At 41.5% G+C, this 19,600-nt stretch overlaps 4 protein-coding genes across 7 annotated transcripts; 3 read left to right on the top strand and 1 right to left on the bottom strand.

The window, feature by feature from the left end:
* Positions 1-1,155: 1,155 nt before the first annotated feature.
* On the top strand, positions 1,156-5,746 carry anxa3a (annexin A3a). Of its 3 annotated transcripts, none has more exons than XM_076269601.1 (15): positions 1,156-1,231; positions 1,736-1,769; positions 1,868-1,915; positions 2,001-2,088; positions 2,325-2,419; positions 2,553-2,666; positions 2,848-2,935; positions 3,329-3,408; positions 3,499-3,555; positions 3,690-3,783; positions 4,334-4,429; positions 4,518-4,576; positions 4,674-4,796; positions 5,063-5,146; positions 5,456-5,746. In XM_076269601.1, the coding sequence occupies exons 2-14, from the start codon at positions 1,755-1,757 to the stop codon at positions 5,120-5,122; spliced, it is 1,017 nt and encodes a 338-aa protein (XP_076125716.1). In that variant the 5' UTR covers positions 1,156-1,231; positions 1,736-1,754; the 3' UTR covers positions 5,123-5,146; positions 5,456-5,746. The 3 variants fall into 3 exon arrangements, with proteins under 3 accessions (XP_076125716.1, XP_076125715.1, XP_076125713.1); XM_076269600.1 differs by having other exon boundaries at positions 5,452-5,746; XM_076269598.1 differs by lacking the exon at positions 5,063-5,146 and having other exon boundaries at positions 5,452-5,746.
* Positions 5,747-5,831: 85 nt separating this feature from the next.
* lysmd3 (LysM, putative peptidoglycan-binding, domain containing 3) lies at positions 5,832-9,775 on the top strand. Its single transcript, XM_076269602.1, has 3 exons — positions 5,832-6,181; positions 7,632-7,903; positions 8,488-9,775. Exons 2-3 carry the CDS (start codon positions 7,640-7,642, stop codon positions 9,175-9,177), a joined length of 954 nt encoding a protein of 317 aa, XP_076125717.1. The 5' UTR covers positions 5,832-6,181; positions 7,632-7,639; the 3' UTR covers positions 9,178-9,775.
* Positions 9,776-9,846: 71 nt separating this feature from the next.
* On the bottom strand, positions 9,847-11,641 carry polr3g (polymerase (RNA) III (DNA directed) polypeptide G). The gene is made up of 7 exons (XM_076269603.1): positions 11,528-11,641; positions 11,065-11,194; positions 10,664-10,732; positions 10,527-10,586; positions 10,356-10,420; positions 10,145-10,282; positions 9,847-9,992 (listed from the first exon to the last, which is right to left on the bottom strand). The coding sequence occupies exons 1-7, from the start codon at positions 11,639-11,641 to the stop codon at positions 9,903-9,905; spliced, it is 666 nt and encodes a 221-aa protein (XP_076125718.1). The 3' UTR covers positions 9,847-9,902.
* A 752-nt stretch (positions 11,642-12,393) lies between these two features.
* Positions 12,394-19,443, top strand: mblac2 (metallo-beta-lactamase domain containing 2). 2 transcript variants are annotated; one of them, XR_012983622.1, is made up of 3 exons: positions 12,394-12,929; positions 16,015-16,461; positions 19,300-19,443. XR_012983622.1 is itself a non-coding variant. In XM_076270287.1 (2 exons), the coding sequence occupies exons 1-2, from the start codon at positions 12,488-12,490 to the stop codon at positions 16,386-16,388; spliced, it is 816 nt and encodes a 271-aa protein (XP_076126402.1). In that variant the 5' UTR covers positions 12,394-12,487; the 3' UTR covers positions 16,389-19,221. The 2 variants fall into 2 exon arrangements, 1 of the variants encoding a protein (XP_076126402.1); XM_076270287.1 differs by lacking the exon at positions 19,300-19,443 and having other exon boundaries at positions 16,015-19,221.
* Positions 19,444-19,600: the final 157 nt, after the last annotated feature.

Raw genomic sequence — 19,600 nt, 5'->3', positions numbered from 1 at the left:
GTCATCCTAGGCCCTACAGTTCTCAAGATATTCACAGAGAACTGTGTCTGCCCTGCCCTCCTTTCGGGGGGTCCAGTCCAGCGGGGGGGCTACAAATCAAAACGAAAAATGACGGTTCCATGCTATCCATGTGGGGGTACATGCCCACCAAGTTTTGTGTACCCCGGTCTTTCAGTGTCCCGGGAATCCTTGTTGGTGTACGTCACTAAATGTACACATAAATTATTTTATTGTAAGGCCCCCCATGAACGAAAGTACACAAAACTTGGCATGCATTTGGAGGGTGTCATAATGATCCTACACTTTTAATTTCGTGCAGTTTTGACCTTGTCAGCCAGAGATATTGTGATGAAAACACCTAATTTTTTGCTTTTTAATTTTTAACTAGGTGGCGCTATACATGAAATAAGCGGTAATGGAATGGGTTGACATGCCCCCTTAAGACCAACATACATAAAAAAGGTGGGCCTCCTAGGCCCTACGGTTCTCGAGATATTCACAGAAAACTGTCTCCGGCCACCTACAGGCCAGTTGGTGTATAGTAACATAAATTAATTTATTGTGTGGCCCCCCATGAACGGAATTCCACAAAACTTGGCGTGCATACATATGGTGTCATAATGATCCGACACTTCCAATTTCGTGCAGTTTTGACTATGTTAGGTCACAGATACCTTCAATTACAACACCTCATTTTTACTTTTTTGTGTTTAACTAGGTGGCGCTATACATGAAATGAGTGGTTATTGAATGGGTTGACATGGCCCCTTGAGATCAACATACAAAAAAAAATGGTCCTCCTAAACCCTACGGTTTTCGAGATATTCACAGAAAACTGTGTCTGCCCTACCCTCCTTTTGGGGGGTCCAGTCCAGCGGGGGGGCCACAGATCAAAACGAAAAACGATGGTTCCATGCTATCCATATGGCGTTACATGCCCACCAAGTTTCGTGTACCCCGGTCTTTCAGTGTCCCGGGAATCATTGACAGAAATTTGGGCATGCGAAGAAAAAAAAAAAAAGAAAAAAAAAATCTGACTAAACCTATATGACCGCCGCTTCGCTGCGCGGCGGTCATAATAAGTAGAATTGCCAGAGGGCGGGCCTTAAGTAACCCAAATTGTTCGGGTGACTGACACCATTTCCTTTGACTGAAGCTATGATTTAGAAGGGTGTGGTGTGATACTGTCATATTACGTGTGGCACCACCCGGATACCTTTCCCTGATACAGGTAAGTGACGGAAAGACTCAATAATGTTGCTTTCCTGGAAAATATAGACGTATAGAAATATCTGAAATATCTCTTCAGACTAGATTGAACTTAAATGCTTTGGGGAATAGCCTACGATCTGCAATAACAATCTGAGTGTTAATACAAGGAAATCCTGTGAACGTAGAACTCGACAAAACACACCGGGCTAAACAGGTTTATTACAGCGATGACGGGTCCAACCCAAATGTAGCACTCGTTGTAGGCCTATATTGATAATAATAAAATGAAATAAAATAATACAAGACGATAGTTGGGTCTAGGCTATGAAGAAACAGAAAAAAAAACTTGTGTCGCATGTGTTTGACTAAACCGACATTTTTTACAATGTCACTATATATATTAAGACGACATTTGTTCAATTTGTTATTTCTTAATAAGAAAAGGGCTATTTGTAAACAATAATCATAATGAGTAGGCTAATAATTCCATACGAACTGATAAGCCCATCCTATCTTTGCTCAGGAGGCGTACATCTTTCACCATGACAACTTTATGGGTAGGCTATGTTCTGCTTCTTACCAGAGTAAATATCGAGTGCTTGTATTGTATTATTACTGCATTTACTACAACCTCTGTATCAATATTCTTGTGCAGGATGACCTGGAGAGCATTGTTGATGCACCTTCCTCTTTCACAGTAAAGGTAGCTTGATGCCAACACTACAGTATACTGTTAGGCATTATGATGATATGACATGACATCTTTCCTTCTTGCAATCTTATAACAGGGTGGAGAGAAAAGTAGCATCAAGCCAAAAGCAGACTTTAATCCTGGTGACGATGTTGTAGCCCTGCGCAAAGCCATGGAGGGAATAGGTAGAATGCACTTATCTCCACATACCCTTCCTCTGTGTGTTGTGTATGAGCTGAAGCAAAACCCTTTTTTCACAGTTTTTTGCACTTAAAAGAAACTAAAATCTACTGTATAGCGTGTATATATTTGAGTAAGCATTTTTAAAAGATTAGCTACCCCCTGACTCTCTTAGACTTGTCTTCATACAAGGGCAGAATATGGCACTTTTGTCCTTCATCTTCAGCTCTGTCTCTGCCAGGTACAACAGAGAAGACCTTGATTGACATACTTACCCATCGAAGCAGCAGTCAGCGTGAGACAATTTGTAAAGCATATCTTGCAGCTACAAACAGGGTAAGAAAACTTGGTGTGTGTGTGTGTGAGTGTGCGTGTGCGCGCGTCTGCGCGTCTCTGTCTGTGCGTCTGTGTGTGTACTGGGTTTTGCATGGAGTAGCAGTAATCAGTTCTCCTTGCATCTCCATTATAGACTCTGGTGGATGATCTGAAAGGTGACACCCATGGCAACTTCGAGCGGCTGCTTGTAGCCCTTGCTACCCCACCAGCTGCGTATGATGCTCAGGAAGTGGCGCGAGCAATGAAAGTAAGGGCAAAGGCATTTTGTTTGTTTGATCGCTTCTCATAATTTGGAAAGGCATGAGTTTTCATATCAAAACATACTGAATACATTCAAGTCTCTCCCCTTCCCTTGAATACATTCAAGTCTCTCCTCCTATGCCTATGCCTATGCATGCACAAACCCATTTGTTATCTTTCTCTTTCAGGGTGTTAATGATAACAACGCCATGATAGAAATATTTGCCTCCAGAACAAATCAACAAATCAAGGAGCTCGCTGCAGCTTATTTGGAAGGTAAGTCATTAGCTGCTTTAAGACACAACCTCCGCAGTATATGCGGATCTTTGTCAAACGGAGGTCCGACCCTTCAGGTGATTCAGATATGATGCTAACCTGCGGATATTATGTGTGAACGACACAGACGCACATGAACAGAATCTCTGCGTAGTTGAACAGGTTGAACGTGGTTGAACATGCATAACAGAATTTCCGCATGTTCTTTGCTTCGTTCAGACACAAGCTCATTTACATAATGTCCGTCGGAAATACTAGGAGGGGAGTAGTGTAAAAGCATAGGTCTGAAAGCAGCTAGTAGGTCTGAAAACAGCTATTATGGCAGTGATTGGAAAGGTAGAAAATAACAAAATCCTCATGTTGTGGTGATTGTTATGTGGTGTCATTCCACAGAGACGGAGAGAAAAATTACATTTGACCTCAAGAAGGAGGTCTCTGGACAATTTGGCAAGGCCATCCTCCTCCTAGCTGAGGTGAATAAAACTGAACATCCTTGAATATATGGCACACTTGAGTTTAAAATTAGAGACTTTACATGTGACTGTGCTTGTGTGTGTTGCCAGGGTGGACGGGATGAGAGCACTACTGTTGATAGTACCAAGGCCAAAGAGGACGCCAAGGTGCAGTATATGCTATGGAATCTGTCGAAAGAGGCAAAGCTTGAATGCTGTGACTTCACTGCATCCATTTGGTAAACTGTAATCTGATTATTTGATGGGGCTAAATTAAATGCTGTACCCATTTTGCACCACAGGCTCTGTATGATGCCGGCGAGAAGAAATGGGGGACTGATGAAGACAAATTTATAGACATCCTGTGCAAAAGAAGCATACCTCAACTGCGACAAAGTACACCCAACTTTATTTTTTGGTTAAATTTGATCTCTCTGTGTGTGTGTGTGTGTGTGTGTGTGTCAGTAGCAGTAGGCTGAGCAGCACTGTCAATTAGTGAGTTATCCTGAGCGGCTGGTTGGTCAGCAGCATTAGTAGTCCCAGGATCCTCCAGTTTTTTACCCATTTCCGGAAGTCCATTTTGTTTAATTGCTGGTTACTTTCGGAGGATACCATCGGAGTTCGCATACAACTCAACACAAGCTTATAGTATTTTGATTAACCTGCACTCACCTGACAACCAGCCAAGTGGATTTGTGTGGTTTGAAATGGCTTGAACGTGACTTCGATTTTAATTATATTTTAATATTTAAAATGAGGATTTTTTAATTAAAAATGAATGCGGAGTGGGTAGTCCCTTTAGCGCCAGGCTGTGTGTGTGTGTGTGTGTGTGTGTGTGTGTGTGTGTGTGTGTGTGTGTGTGTGTGTGTGTGTGTGTGTGTGTGTGTGTGTGTGTGTGTGTGTGTGTGTATTTTGTTATATTCAGAAGTGTAATCTTGTTCTGCAGCACTTGTAGTGTATAAGGAAATCAGTGGAAAGACCCTTCAGGAGAGCATAGAAGGGGAGATGTCTGGTAATCTAGAGGAGCTGTTGGTGGCCATCGGTATATTTCACATTCCATAATTTACCATAAACATAAGCATTCACTTCTAACATTTCTTTAAACAAATATTCTAATGATAATCTTCCAGTGAAATGTGTGAAGAATGTCCCTGCCTACCTGGCTGAACGACTACATAAGAGTATGAAGGTACCATATGAGCATCAGCATTTAATATTATATACATACAATACATATACATACAAACCTTTCAGAGTACTTCTTTTTAATGCGGACACTATTGCAGGGTGCTGGCACGGATGAAGCCACACTGAACAGGATCATGGTCAGTCGCTCTGAAGTCGACATGCTTGACATCAGAGCTCAGTTCAAAAAGCTCTATGAGGATTCCCTTCACTCTTCCATTGAGGTCAGTTTTGTAGCTGTGCGAATTCAATTAGATATGACTGTTGACTAACCAAATATCTTCTAATCTTATCTCATCCTTTTACGATACGTACAGTAGGTCTATGAATCACTGCCAAATCCAAGTGTTTGCTGTTTTAGTGCTTGTGATTAATCTGTCTACTGTATACTAGAGGGTGAACTAACAACTAGTTCAGAGTGAAAATAAATTGTTCTGAACGGGCTTTATGGCGTGACTGTTGGGTGGCTTTTTGTCTTATTTGATCACAGTCGGATGTGTCAGACAGCTACGGGGAATGTTTGAAGATGATTTGTGGAGGGGAAGACTGACAAAACTAACAGTCGAAGAGCAAAGTAAACATTTGATTTCACATTTCTTATCTAATGCTTAGATTTATCTGTATAATGTAATCTTGATTACTGTTGTGAGGACAAAATTGTTCCTGTCTGTAATACACCATGTGTTATGCCATTACTGATGATGTATATTTGATTCAAGGGTGACCAAGATTATGTTTACACATTGCTTCACATTACCTACAACTATTTCTAATCGAATAAGTAATTACATTATGGAATTTAGTTATATTTTTTTTCCATCAAAACTATTTTTATTATGTGCGTATGTCATCACTCATATTGCAATCTTTTGTTTCCAGTCAGATACCCATGGTAATTATAGGAAAACGCTGCTGAAAGTCTGTGGAGGAGAGGACATTTAGGAATGAAAAGGCATTCTTTTTCACGACTTTGCTTTCCACTTCAATGTTGGTAGTGGTATTTGCATCACTGCAATGTGATTGTGTGATTTCTATGCTACATAAAAACTTAAACTTAAAACAACATGTAAACAACAACAACAACAACAACAACAACAAAGACTGGTCTGTGTCTTCAGAAATGCAGTTTTGGCTATTTATTAAAGACTAAACACTGTTTTGGTTTGCAAGTTCATGGAATTGAAATTGTTATTCTTTGTAACACCACATGTTTTATTGTCATAATGTATCAGAGATGTGGCAAAGGACTTTCATTCAGTATCCTTTAAGGCAGTGATCTATTTTTGCCAAATTCAGAATTTGATATAGATCTGCACTAGGCTGTTAACAGTAGGCTAGCTTTGACCGGAATTTTAGGAATTCTATATGATTGACAGTTTTGAAATGTAGGACTAGCCCATAGAAATAAACATGTTTACTATGGGACTACTTGGAAATTCAAGCCGTTTCATAAGATATAAGAGATGCGTCATCACGTCAGTAGACTATCTGTTGACGTGGCGTCTCTAAACAAACGCACCGTGTACAAGGGGAGAAGAGAAAAGAAAAGTGGTTTCGCTGTCTGTTGAAGAATGTCGTAGAACAAGGAGTGAACCTTTCATGTTTTCTGGTAAGATTAGCTAGTTGTGTTTTTATTAACTGCATATCAACATTATTATACACACTGTGATATCAACCAGCTTTACATTGTTATTTGAATAGCGTTGTACTGGCGCAGACAAATGTGAGTTAGCAAGCTATCATAGCTAACACGAGAGACTGCTAGCACAGCTAGCATACATTTCTTGTTAATGAGAAAGCACGACGTCCATTAACTAAACATCCTAGTTAGCGTTGTTGTTGCTCTGAAGTAAAGCACGTTAGATTCTACCTAAGATTGTAGGATATCCATTCGGAAGGCTTTCTGTCAAGTGGTAATGGGCACTAGTAGAACGTACACAAATATGGTAACGTTAGCCAGACCAGACATGTTAATTTATCCCAACGTTAGCTGTCTGCTAACACTAACGTAACCTTATGGAGAGGGTTAGCTTGGTTTACAAGACACTAACGTAATAGACAACTTGAGTCTTGTCTCCAAAGTTAGCTTTGAAAGCGACTCGTATCACAATAGCTACCCATCCCCAGATCGTACTTTGCCATTTTACTCGATACTTTACCGAACAGTTGATTCTTCGGCTACATTAGCTAGCTGACTTAGCCTGTAATGCCAACATCAATACGGCCGTGTGGTTGTAGCCCAGGTTCTATCCAGAACTGCTCGCTTTATTGGTAATGGTATGCCAATATTCATCATTTTTTTTACATTTCATTTTATCGTGTAAATGTCAAGTTACATGGTTGTTATTGTCAGCGACACACTGTCAACCACATAGCGATATAATCTCGAGCTAGAAGGTAACAGCAGCATTCGCATTAGCAGCTACTCTAGTTTAAAGTCTTTGGTTTAACTTTATCCCTCGCAAGTAAACCTGGAATCATTATGCAATCAATGGCCTTTTACTCTGTCAGCAGAATGTAATCTGTGTAAATACCTCGCGTGGAAGGGGGTTGAAAGATAAGGATGATGGGTGAAGTTACGTGGCTAAACACGTAGAACTACGTTTTCAAGAGTCAAATAGCCTACTTGACGTGGCAAAACTGCATGTATTTTTTTTCTATCAATTTGATGTTGACGTTTTTTTTTCACTGTTTATTTTATTAACGATACATTTGACAGCAGCATAATGTTCACTACTAACTGTTAGGGTCAACTTAACAGGGGAGAAATCATTGCTGAATCAAAAGGAAAGAGCAGCGGATGAGCCAACGTGTTTAGAAGTCCATGATGTGGTTGCTTTGCTAAATTCCTTGTAACCTGTTCACCTCCATTGAAGGTCTAGTGCTCCTGTGATCTCAATCACACATAACTTACCTCTTCAGAAAAATGTGACTTGGGGTTTAATTTGACTAATTGCATAAATTGTCGTCATAATTTTTAGGCTGAATTGTCACTGTTAGTCTCTGTGTTCCATCATCATAATCATAAATGTATTTATGTGCTTTTGTGCTTTTCCAAGAGTGAAAAATGACTGGGAAAAACCAGCACAATGGTTTCCAGTCAGCCTCTGCTGTGCAGCCCACCTTCGGAGGGCACGCATACATCTTTGGGAATGGTTCAGAGACAGAGTGTTCGGAGGAAGACGGGGAGAACTACGAACTGCGTTCCCGAGCACGAGACCGGATGCGTCGGAGCACCTCAAGAGACAGACTTGACGACATAGTCTACCTGGTCAGGGACATCAAAGATGGAGACACTCTCAACAGCATCTCACTCCAGTATTTTTGCTCGGTGAGTTTATTAACTGGTGATGCATGCAATAGATAATTTCTGTTGTGAGGAATACAAAGCTTACAGTTTTGCCCAAAGAAAAACTGCTGATAAGATAAAAGTGAAGAACTGTTGTCGCTAATGTTCTCCCTTGTAGTCAAAGTTCATGCTATTCTCTGAAGACACTCTGAGCTGCCACGTATTAGAACATTTTGACCCTCTTGGGGACCAGTTCCATGTTTATCTTGAGTATGCTTGCACAGTGTTTACCTAAGCTGTCCCAGCTTACATTTGTGATTTCAAAGGGCGTCATCTGGCACCAGTTTTAATGTTCACACAAAGTAATTGCTATGCATTTTCTCTGAGTCATTTAAAAACATATAATGTACCAACACTAGTCAATGCTAGCATTAATGTTTATTTATTTATTTTTTACATTTACTGCTTTTTACTTCTACAGTAATTTATTTGCTTTTTGGTCCCTCCTCGAAAAAGTTATTGTTGCATTTATAATGTAAATGTATACAGCATAACACAGAGATGACGTACAATCAGCAAAGTTCCTTATGGGAGATTTAAATGTAATTTAATGTTTTTCCTTTCAGGTGGCAGATATCAAAAGGGCCAACAATCTTCTCACAGAACAGGACTTTTTTGCGTTGAGGTCTATAAAGATCCCAGTAAAAAGGTTCAGTGTTCTGACGGAGACCCACAACACCACTCCTCACAAGTCCGCCTCCCCAGGAACGACCCGTCGCCTGGCGGAGTTTGCGGCATCCGCCAGCGAGGCAGCGGCGGTGGACTCGGCGTCCTCATCCTCCTCCACGGACAGCGTGGGCAGCTTCCTCCAGGAGAAGGACAAGGACATCGAGCTGCTAGTCAAATCCACAGGATCCTCCAGGAACAGCCTGAATGAGGTGGTGTCCTCTCTCAGTCCCCAGCAGCCCCTGCTGGGAGACCCCGAGCGCCGAGCGCCCCTGAGGAAGGACCCTTACTACGGGGCGGACTGGGGCATGCGCTGGTGGACAGCGGTGGCCATCATGCTGGTGGTGGGAATCATCACGCCCGTGTTCTACCTGCTGTACTACGAGGTTCTGATGAAAGCTGACGTTAGCCATCATAACGCTACGAACCAACACGTGACCCCAGTCATGAATGAACTGCACAAGACTGTGAACACTAAAGGGGGTGCGGTTGGAGAAACAGGACACAAGGATCCTCCTCAACGGGACTCGCAGGCACAACCACCCCTTGAAATGAAACGCAACCAGGACCATAAGAGAGGAGACACATAGTGAGGGAGAGAGACAGGCGCTAATAGGGACCAGAGGCATTTCTGCATCCGGAGTTGTAACCACTTTCGTTGATGAGAAATAGCAGATGAGCTACATTCAGTCATTGACTCTATGGGCTTTTTCTGCAAACAAGTTTGTCATTTTCAAAGAGTGAGCTCATGTGTAGCTGCTTAAGTCACTTCTATGGTTTTCCATAGGGGTACATGATGGTTGTTTCTTATTTTCAGAAACCATGTGTATGAGCAGAGAGTGTGTTACCACTGTCTAAACGTCAGGGATGTACTTTAAATAAAGCATAATTTATTGGAGAAAAAGGTTCCAAAATCAGTATTGTTGCATAGGTTGAGTAATTATTAACCTTGCCTTCAAACTTTTGCTTGCCATAGGATTTTTTTTTCCTTCTGAATAATTAAATGCACAATATTATTTTTGGCTGTGTTTTAAAAAATGTTTCAATTGACAGTACAAGGATTTGTGTTTTCCTTCTTGTAAAACAAAAATGATGAAAACAAGTGTTAGCATCAGTATGTGCCTTCTTCCTGTGGTCTTACTCAAGTACAGGTAGAAAATAAAGTAATTATTTGAATTATGAAGTCAAGTTACAGCAATCCATTTAGTATTTATTCATAATTAATTTGCTTTAAACGATGGAATGATTAACCAGCACGACTTTCTCCTCAGGACAATTCATACACATATTTACAAATATACAATGACTGATTAATTTAATATGTAGCTTCACCGTCCATGTTGTCATCACTGCCAGCTCCAAAGTCATCACCATCTTCAAAGTAGCTGGCAATGTAGTCATTCTCCTTCAAAAGGGAATGGAAAGAAAAGGTTTACTTAGCAATAACTATCACACCACACAACCCCTGCATCACATTGCATCCATTGGATTCTATGTAGACGGTTCATTTACTGAAGACACTGAGGGAGGGGGGGGGGGGTCAAGCTATTCCTGTACCTCCTCAAGGTCTTCTTCATCATACTCCTCTCCTTCAATTTCCTCTCCTTCTTCAGCATCATCTTCTCCTTTCTTTTTTTCTTCCTTCTCCTCTTCTTTTTCTTCATCTGCGTTTACGTTGTCCGTCTTCTCCAGCTCCTGAAAGTCATACCCGGAGTATGTTAAAAGTAAACATACAATTCTTTCATGTTTCTCCTTAAAGTGCACTTACGCTTAATTTTGAGAGCAAACTGTCTTTTTCCAAGCTGGTTAGTGTTTTGGGTTTCTTCTTTGATACTGTAATAGTAAATACGTTGAAAGTCAGTAATTAGTTTTTTATTCAGTTTCATTTCAGGCTGTGGAGAGGTCTTGCACATCTATATAAACTATATAAACCATTTACCTGACTTCTTTTTTGGCAAATTCTTCTTTGGCATTAATTCTTTTGGCAGATGTTCCCAATCTGAAAAAAAATAATGATACTTGATGGTCCATGGCTGATCTCAGATTTTCACTAAACATTACTTTTATAGTTCTTACCTGGTGTCCACTCCTCATCCTCAATGTTTTGACTTTCCCTTACATACTTATCTTTATACTTCTCCACTTCTGTAACAGTAAAAGAGAGATTTTATCATGTCCAGGGTATAAAACAAATATACCTCTAACAACAGACTGACCAGTTTAACGTGAATAATAGAACACTGTTCCATCTGCCTATGTCTCTATACATAATCATCTGACAAACCTGATTGGCCTCACATGTGAGTGCATATCCTATTTGAGATGAGAAGCCCTAATGCGTTTATTCATCTTTGGATGTCTGCACTTTAAAATTGAATTGCATTACATCGGCTACTGTACTACATTTCTTTCGGGGTGTGGGTTTCCAGTTATCTGTTGTTGTGTGATTGGATTAGATGATGGCTGGATGGGCTCACCTGACTTGGCTACATTAGCCTTCAGATAGCATGGCAACTTGCGCATCGTGCCCCTGATCTCCTGTTTCAGGGCGAGCATGTAATCATCACTCTGGCTTAGCTCCAGCGCCACAGGTTTATACTCCATCATCTATATGGACAGAGAGGTAGCAAAGACGCTGTTAAAACCAGTACAGGTTATATCTACTGATAGTAGGAATATTGTGGGGCAACAACCAATTCAATGTTAAGTGTGTTTAAGAATTATAATTCACTAAAACACATCACGAAGGTGAGATGAATGAGTAAATGAATGAGTTGACGGTCATATTCAAATTTGCAGTGGTCTATCAACTCATTTGAATGTCACTCAGCAACCGTAGGAGGACATCAGAAAGATCTGCAGTGGTCTCTTAATTATTTTTTTTCCCAGAGCTGTATGTGTAAGATAGGTTAGGTTAGATATTTGAAGGTATGCACTTACTGGGTAAAGTGGGTTAGGCCCCTTTCTGCCATCTGGCATGTTGCCCCTGGTGATGCCCAGGTTCTCCACCCTGAAGGAGAAGGCTGCCATTCCTCTGCCTCTGCCTCCTGCCATGGTTGTTTTCCTTGTTCCAGCTCCTGTAAATTGATGTCTGATCCAAATTGCCTTACGATCACTAGTCAGAAGATCTAGGTTCTGTGAGGGGATGGTCTTGTTAAAGTGTGATTGATCGTGTTCAATTGTAATTAAGCAGGGTCACTGAGGATTGGACTGGAACCTGTCATAAGGTCTGGTTGGAGGGTGTGGTTTAGCAATTAACCCAATTGGACTGTTGATATTGGACAGGACTATTTATAACTGGCATGCAAAATTCAGTATTTTAGAAAAAAAATCACATTACAAGGGTCGTAAATACCTTTGCAAGCGGAAGCAGAGCGCGAGTTATGCAGACGGGCTCAGGTGTCAACATTTCCCTCAGAGTAAAAATCAAGTGTCGCAAGCACGTAATTGCACCATGAATGCATCATGTAGATTAAACGACTTCTTTCATAGGCCTAACTGCAAGCAGTGGAACACACACACACACGCACACGCGATCATACAAAGATATGCTACGCGCATATTAAAAAGTGTCAGGTTTTGGCATAGGCCTACTCAAGGTATTTGGTATTTAGGCCCTATGCTAGTTCGTGGTGCACTTGTATCATTGGTTTACAGACCGTATATATCTATGGTACAGACTCTGTTTTTGTTAACCAATAATACCGTTTTTCCCACATGCGTCACTTTATATCATCCAATCAGCGCTTACGGTTCCAGCGAAGCTCCGCCTTAACAATCTTTGGAGGCACCATCCCTTCCAAATTTCCATCTTAGAGCGAAATCGCAGCTTGCTTGCCATATGATTCTGAGACTAAAGGTGGCTTTAAGGTGTTAATTAAGATACGCGTATGTTTTGTGATGTCTGCACAGGACTGGTATGCACACAAGTCTGTTGGAGACGGACTGTTCTGGGTCCAGGAGCGATTTTACCAATCGGGGAACAGAGCTAACATTTGGGTCATACGCGGCTCCCATCAGGACGTGGTGATAGACACAGGATTGGGACTGCGGAGCCTGCCGGAGTACATCAAGGCAAACGGCCTCCTGGGGGACGATTCGCAACGCAAAAACCCTGTTTTAGCTATCGGCACACACGTTCATTTCGATCATTCGGGTGGTCTCCATCAGTTTCAACAGGTGGGCGTTCACAAGGCAGAGGTCGATGCACTTGCTAATGGAGATAACTTCGAAACGGTAACCTGGCTGTCTGACAGGGAGATTGTTGAGAGTCCCACGCCCGGATGGAGAGCCAGACAATACAGGGTGAAGGCTGTCCAGCCGACTCACATATTACAGGAAGGTATGGCAATTTTAGTCGTTACCTAGGTAGCTAATGTTAGCATTGTAGTGTATTGTATTGTTAGCATTAAGCCATAAACTGCATTGGGTGCAATAGTGCCTTGGGGACCAGAGAAGAAACTGTGAGGTAGATGCACCTCTTTCTCTCCCAAGGCAAAAAACTGGCGGATTTTATCAGATGGTTTCAATACAATCATGACTGAGGAGGAGTGCAATCTGATTGTAGTTGCAGAAGCAATCTAGCAAGACGAAAACGATCGATGCAAATTAAATTGTAGCTGCTTTTAAAATGTATTGTGTTAACCGAAATCAAACGCATTAGGTAAGGTTGCCTTATCATCTTCCCTGCCTACTAAGGTTTTGTTATCATCCAGAGAGCTGTCCTCTACCATTATAGCATGCATTTGTTGAGGGGAGTTGGCACCACAAGTGCTCTCTTTCCAAACTAAGGCCCCTTATTCTACTCTCCCGGTGAAATGTTGATGCTCTAGAAGATGGATAGATAGATAGATAGATAGATAGATAGATACTTTATTGATCAATTCAAAATGCAAAGGTCTCAGTAGCATAGACATCACACACAACATGCACTTACAGCAGAAATGGTAAATATAAGTATAAACTAGGGCTATCAATCGATTAAAAAATGTAATCTAATTAATTACATACTCTGTGATTAATTAATCTAAATTAATCGCATATATAATTTTTGCTGTGAAAGTATTTTAAATATTTAAATTCAAATGAATCATTGAATAATCAGCATTAGTGACATTAAAGTTCAAAAACTATTTTATTATTATTTTCAATGTTCAAATAATGGCCATAATAATATATGACCTAATATGCTGAGGAAATAAATTCAAAAGTGCTTCGGGAAGAAGTTTTTTTTTTCACATACAAGGCATTTCAGGCCACAGATATAACCTAGGGGACACAATGAAAATAAATTAACACTCCCCTCAATGTCAACACTATTTCTTTGCATTGATGTGCGGTGGTATGCATACTCCTTGCTGCAGACATTGCAGAGGACTCGCAGAGAACACTTTATTTTCATCAACACCATCAGGCCGTTTTTTAAAAGTAAATGTTCGAATCAATGATCTAGGCCAGTGTTTTTCAACCACTGTGCCGGGGCACACATCAGGTGTGCCGCAGCAAATTACCCAAATGTCACTCACTGGTCCAGAAAAGCAACTGTTGCATCAAAGAATATAACCACATGCTCTCATTGATTGTATGATTGCACTATTTGTGGTATGCAGGCATTGTACAACGGGGGCCCCATATCCAGTATTCACAGAATCATCACATATCCAGTTCATAACAACAATTAAATTAGATATAGTCACCTACAAATGAAACAGAGGGTGCTTGTTTTATTGAGCAGGTCTTGTATAGAAGCCATAATAAGGCCATATCTGTGTATTATTTTAGGCTATGGTATGTTTATTTTTTCTTCACACAGGATGTTAGTGTGCCGTGGGACATTTTAAGTGTCAAAAGTGTGCCGTGGCACAAAAAAGGTTGAAAAACACTGATCTAGGCAGCACATTTTCTTCTCTTTCCTTCATTTTACAGGCTAATGGTTACTAACTAGACCGGCTCGGGGTGAAAGGTCATACGGAATCGATTAATCTGCACTATTTTTTTTAATCAGTTATTTTTTTCTCAAATTAATTAATCTAAATGAATCAGTTATTTTGACAGCCCTAGTATAAACATATAACCAAACTCCACTGTACAATAGATACAGTAGAAGATAAGAAAAACTAACAAAACTAAATACTAAATATACTATATAAATTAAATAAGAAAATCCACAGTGTGCTTGAGGGTGATCAAGCATGAGACGCTTGCAGTGACAGGGCCGGGACTGGCCTGTAGTTCTGTGTGCATGGTGAGGTTCTCAAGAGAGTGAGTGTCATGGTGAAGGTGCAAAAAGTAGTCCAACAGTAGTCCTGTAGTTCTATGTGCATGGTAAGGTGCTCCAGAGAGTGAGTATCATGGTGAAGGTGCAAAAAGTAGTCCAACAGTAGTCCTGTAGTTCTGTGTGCACTACACACAGCATCCCATTATTTCTAAATAGGAAAGAAGACACAATGAAACACAACTAGACATGGGTCGCTCGGTGTCAAACCAGTGTCAAAGCTGCACCGTCTCAGATTTTGTTCAATCTTGTCTAGCGTAATTATATCATGAATGGGTCCCAAAACCAGGGCCTGTAAAATGTTAATGTTCAAATCTTCTAAGTTTTTTTTCATTCCTTGATATAACTTGCAAGCAATGTATAGGCATTAATATCTTGAAAAGTATTACTCATAGCCAGCCCAAACTTTTTAGGATGGAAGACACACATGTTCTCAATATGACTAAACCATTACAAGTCTGTATGGCATGCTCATTGATATTCGTCAAGGTCCTAGATTGGGAAAAAAATATTAATTTGCAGATAAAATGCCTGTCTGCGTTTTGGGACTTTAAAGTTAATGCAGACAAACTTTGAGCAAAAACTCATACAGTCTGAGACAGTGCAGCAACCAATGAGTTGTCACAGAATGACCCGCATGTCTTTGGTAGCCTATAAGGAATTGAACTCAGCTTGCTGGCTGCTAATCCCCATCCCATTCCCAGGTGAACTGTAAAGCCTCTGTGTATATCTTATGACTGAGCCTGGTGCAGTGTACCTGCTGTCATGTATTACCCTGATGCACCGTTGGATCCATGAATGAAAGAGCCGTTTCAGCATTTAGTGCAACACTTGGGGAGCTTTGCTCTTTGGAGTTCAGTTGTGTGCCTAGTCATCCTGGGCTCTCTCAAAGTCATGCTAAGCTACCCCCTACCCCCCAATCCCCTCCCTTCTCAGTTTGCTGGACGGTCAATACACTTCCTCTGAGTCAGTGCCTGCATTGCAGCTGGAATAATTTCCCATCAGCTGCTGCTAGTGCACTGCACACGTCTCCACTCCTACCTCCCTCTGACTCACTCATCCACCTCTACCTCTTCTTCGTCTGTGTCTCTGTCTGTCTGTCTGTCTGTCTGTCTTGTCTTCCCGTCTTGTCTTCCCCCCCGCTCTCTGTCAGGTGACGTCATCAACCTGGGCGACCGTCAGCTGAGCGTCCTCCACATGCCGGGCCACTCGCGGGGCAGCATCTGCCTTCACGACGCCGAGCGCAAGCTGCTGTTCAGCGGCGACGTGGTTTACGACGGCGCCATGATCGACTGGCTGCCGCACAGCCACGTGGGCGACTACGTGCGCAGCTGCGAGCGGCTCCTGGCAATGGCCGAGCAGGATCAGGTGGAGCAGGTGCTGCCCGGCCACTTCAACACCTTCGGGGCCAAGCGGCTCCAGCGATTGGCCTCGGGCTATGTGTCCGGGGCAGGCGCCTGCCACCGGCTCTCCGCCTGCGCCATCAGGTCGGTGGCCAGCATAGCGCTACGCTCCTCCTGCTGTTAGATGACGGAGATGGAGGAGGAAGAGGAGGGGGTGGAGGTGGAGAAGAACCGGGTCCGACACTCCAGTTAATGAGGTTCGTCTCGTCAGTGTGTTGGTTTGTTTTCTCTTGGGACACTCTTGAGGTTTACAAGCTTGTTTCCACACGTTGCTGCAACCTCCTCCTTCAGAATAGTGTGTATATAACAATACTATATACAATATGCTTATCTTGCATACCACATATCTTGACGTGACATATTGAGTATTTAGGTGGACTGAATTTCTGAACCTGGAAGTTTCTGTGTATTGCTAAGCTCACACTGTCAAGGCCAGCAGGTCTGGAGAGCCTCGCGTGATTCGGTGACTGGTCATCTCCAGCGCTGGACGTTCGGGCATCATCAAAGAGAAGAGAGAGACTTTGGCCTCTGTGCCAGTCTTGTGACAGGACAGAAGGAGGAAGTGAACGGATGTATGTAACTGATGAGCACCAGAATCAAGTTCTTAGTCCGCAAAGCCTAGATGTAGATGTTTTTTTTTTAATTATTATTTGTTTGTTTTTTTTCGGACGCTAATAGCAAAACAGGAGCCACCTAAGCCTTCATTAAAGATGCATGAGCACACTCTGTCTGAGCACAGAAATGGGAGAGTTACACGTTAGGGTGCGAAACATGAAAGTAGGTCGGCATTCCAGTTAAGACGACGTACTGCCCCCCCCAGGAATGACCGTAGTATGAATTTACATGAGCTCATTCCTGCTGAGGGTTGACATTTTGCTGTTGGAGAATCGCAAGATTAATGAGTAGTGAGTGAACATGTGAAGTGAAGCTTAGAAGTAGACTTGAATCCGTGTGTGGGTTGTGTATTCTGTGTGATGTTTTCATGGTAAATATGAACGAATAGGCATGGCATATTTTCTGTAGCTGTGCAATTGAGATCAAATCATACTTCCTTAAAAAAACAGATACGGCAGGCAAACATGGTGCTTGCATTTTACATGTATCACTGTACTCATAAACTTCTGCTAATTCATAATCGATCAAGTTTCATATCACAAGCAGGTTATGCAAGTTAACTATAAACTAGTCTATGATTATAAATAAGCACAAGTATACTTTGTCACTTAACATCTGATTACTTCCAAACTCTCAAAGGTTAGAGAGTGACATATGAAATCATACTAATCTATAACACTGATAAGAGATACAAAAGATTACTCAAGTTTTTGTGTGGGTGTTGGATTGGTTGCTCTTTGTTCCCACGGAAAAGAGTAGCATGCTTATTGACCTATAACCCGTATCCCTACTTGATATTGCTAATGTGCCATTTGGTTTGATGTTGAACTCTCTCTTTGTTGCCAAAATACTTCTGGATGAGAACATTCCAGATAGCCTTTTTTAATTATTTGTGTGTGGTCTTCACAAAAGCATAGTTTATAGAGGGCAATGCTCTCCTCCCTCCTGTGCCTGAACTGTTAGTGGGAAGATGAGTTTGAGAGGTTTATTCCATATCCTGGATATCGATCTACTATGTCATACCAGAAATGCCAGTTTCTGCCGACCAAGCTCTTCAGGAGCAGGTGTGTCAGACATGCAGTGGTATTGAATGGGCTGACGACCGAATCTCCTTTAGGAAAAGGGCTGGGCAACCATCCCTGCTTTTAACTTTTGGTGTTTTCTTGCAGTACAAACACACAGTATTAGACACAAGAACTAGTCCTAGATGCAGAGCCTCTTGCTCTTAAAGCATTCTTCCTTTCAGAAAAGAGTAATGTAGGGTTACAAGACTCATTCCATGTAGGAGTAATGATTTCTGGACCAGTGGGTCCAGAGACTCTGAAGGAAGCTGAAAAAACAACGTGTCCAGTGCCTCCCAAACTCACACTCTTACCTCACATAACCCTGGCTGCAACTGTTCCTATGAGTAAGCTGAAACACTATCAGGAAACTCAAGAAGAGAACAGGACATGCATGACCTCCAATGCACAATCCAAAAATGAGCTGTCTGCACTGGCTATAATCCAGATGTGTGACATATTTTTGCTTATTTTTTGTATGTCCTTTATAATGAATTTTTTTGTATTGTTTTATAATCACAGCAGTGCCCGCTGTGTCTTACTTTGTTGAACTTATCACTTTTATTGCTCTCCTCCACAAGCAAAAATACTATGGCATCTAATCCAGAGACATAGGAGCTTTAACATGACAAAATCCATCCTAACGATAATCCAATGCATAGGAATGACCGCTTTCACTCAAATTCAGTAGCTGCTCTATTTCGAAGCTTCATACGCCATACTAAATTATGAATGCCTTTAATCAATGGACAATAGTGCAGGGTAGAGTTTACATGTACTCTGATCTGTGTGGTGTTCAACCGATTGTATTGGTTTAGGGTTGGGCTGGTCATTCACGTGTTGGGTTTGAATGGACATGCATATTGCGGTTGTATTTAGAATCAGCGGAATGCATTGCTTGAGTGCCTGCTACATTCACAGTTCAATAAAGTATTATACTTGGTGCTGCCTCCATTAACACCCCGTGTAAGATAACACTCAGTAGCCACCAGCCTACCTGCAATAGAACAGGACAAATAGCCATATAACACACTACAGGGATACAGTTTCATGCAACTGAACACAACTGACATGTTAACACCATCAGAAATGGTTCACCTTAATGTGTAGCAAGCATATTATCATCGCACCATCTGATATTATTCACAAACAGATATGGTCTCTATAATCCTATTCACCATTTATTGCTATTGAATGTCAATAAAAAAAAATTGGAAGTTTGAAATGTGTCCATCGTTTTGTTTGAGAAACAAATCTGAGTAAATTGTTTGTATGCATGAAAGCCTGAATTGCACTAGTATCCCAGCATGCACATCTTCCCTAAATGCCACAAATTAAATGTAGGTTTCTGTTTCACAGCATCCTGTACATAGGCCAGTTATGGATCTTTCATGCAGTATGTTGTCTCCATACCCAGAACCCTATCTGCAACATACAGTCAGTGGCCTGTGGGTATGTTATGCACAGACACAATTGTGTTCCCAATGGAATTAGGTTTAGCTGTTTGTGAACCGCAGTCTCGCATCTATATAAGGTCCGCCTACTTGACCCTCCAGAGGTGTTTGCTCTGCAGGCTGCTTTAACACACTAAAGTGTAGTTTATAGTTTTCTGCACAGTGGAATCAGGGCTGCTGCCATTTGTGTCTCCTCTTGGATAGAT

This window comes from Alosa pseudoharengus, unplaced genomic scaffold (genome assembly GCF_046254945.1).
Source record: "Alosa pseudoharengus isolate Yale_2024_CS ecotype anadromous, Long Island Sound unplaced genomic scaffold, YU_APseudo_1.1 YU_APseudo_1.1_scf_6, whole genome shotgun sequence".
Lineage (NCBI taxonomy): Eukaryota > Metazoa > Chordata > Actinopteri > Clupeiformes > Clupeidae > Alosa > Alosa pseudoharengus.
This window is presented reverse-complemented; position numbering and strand designations above follow the sequence as displayed.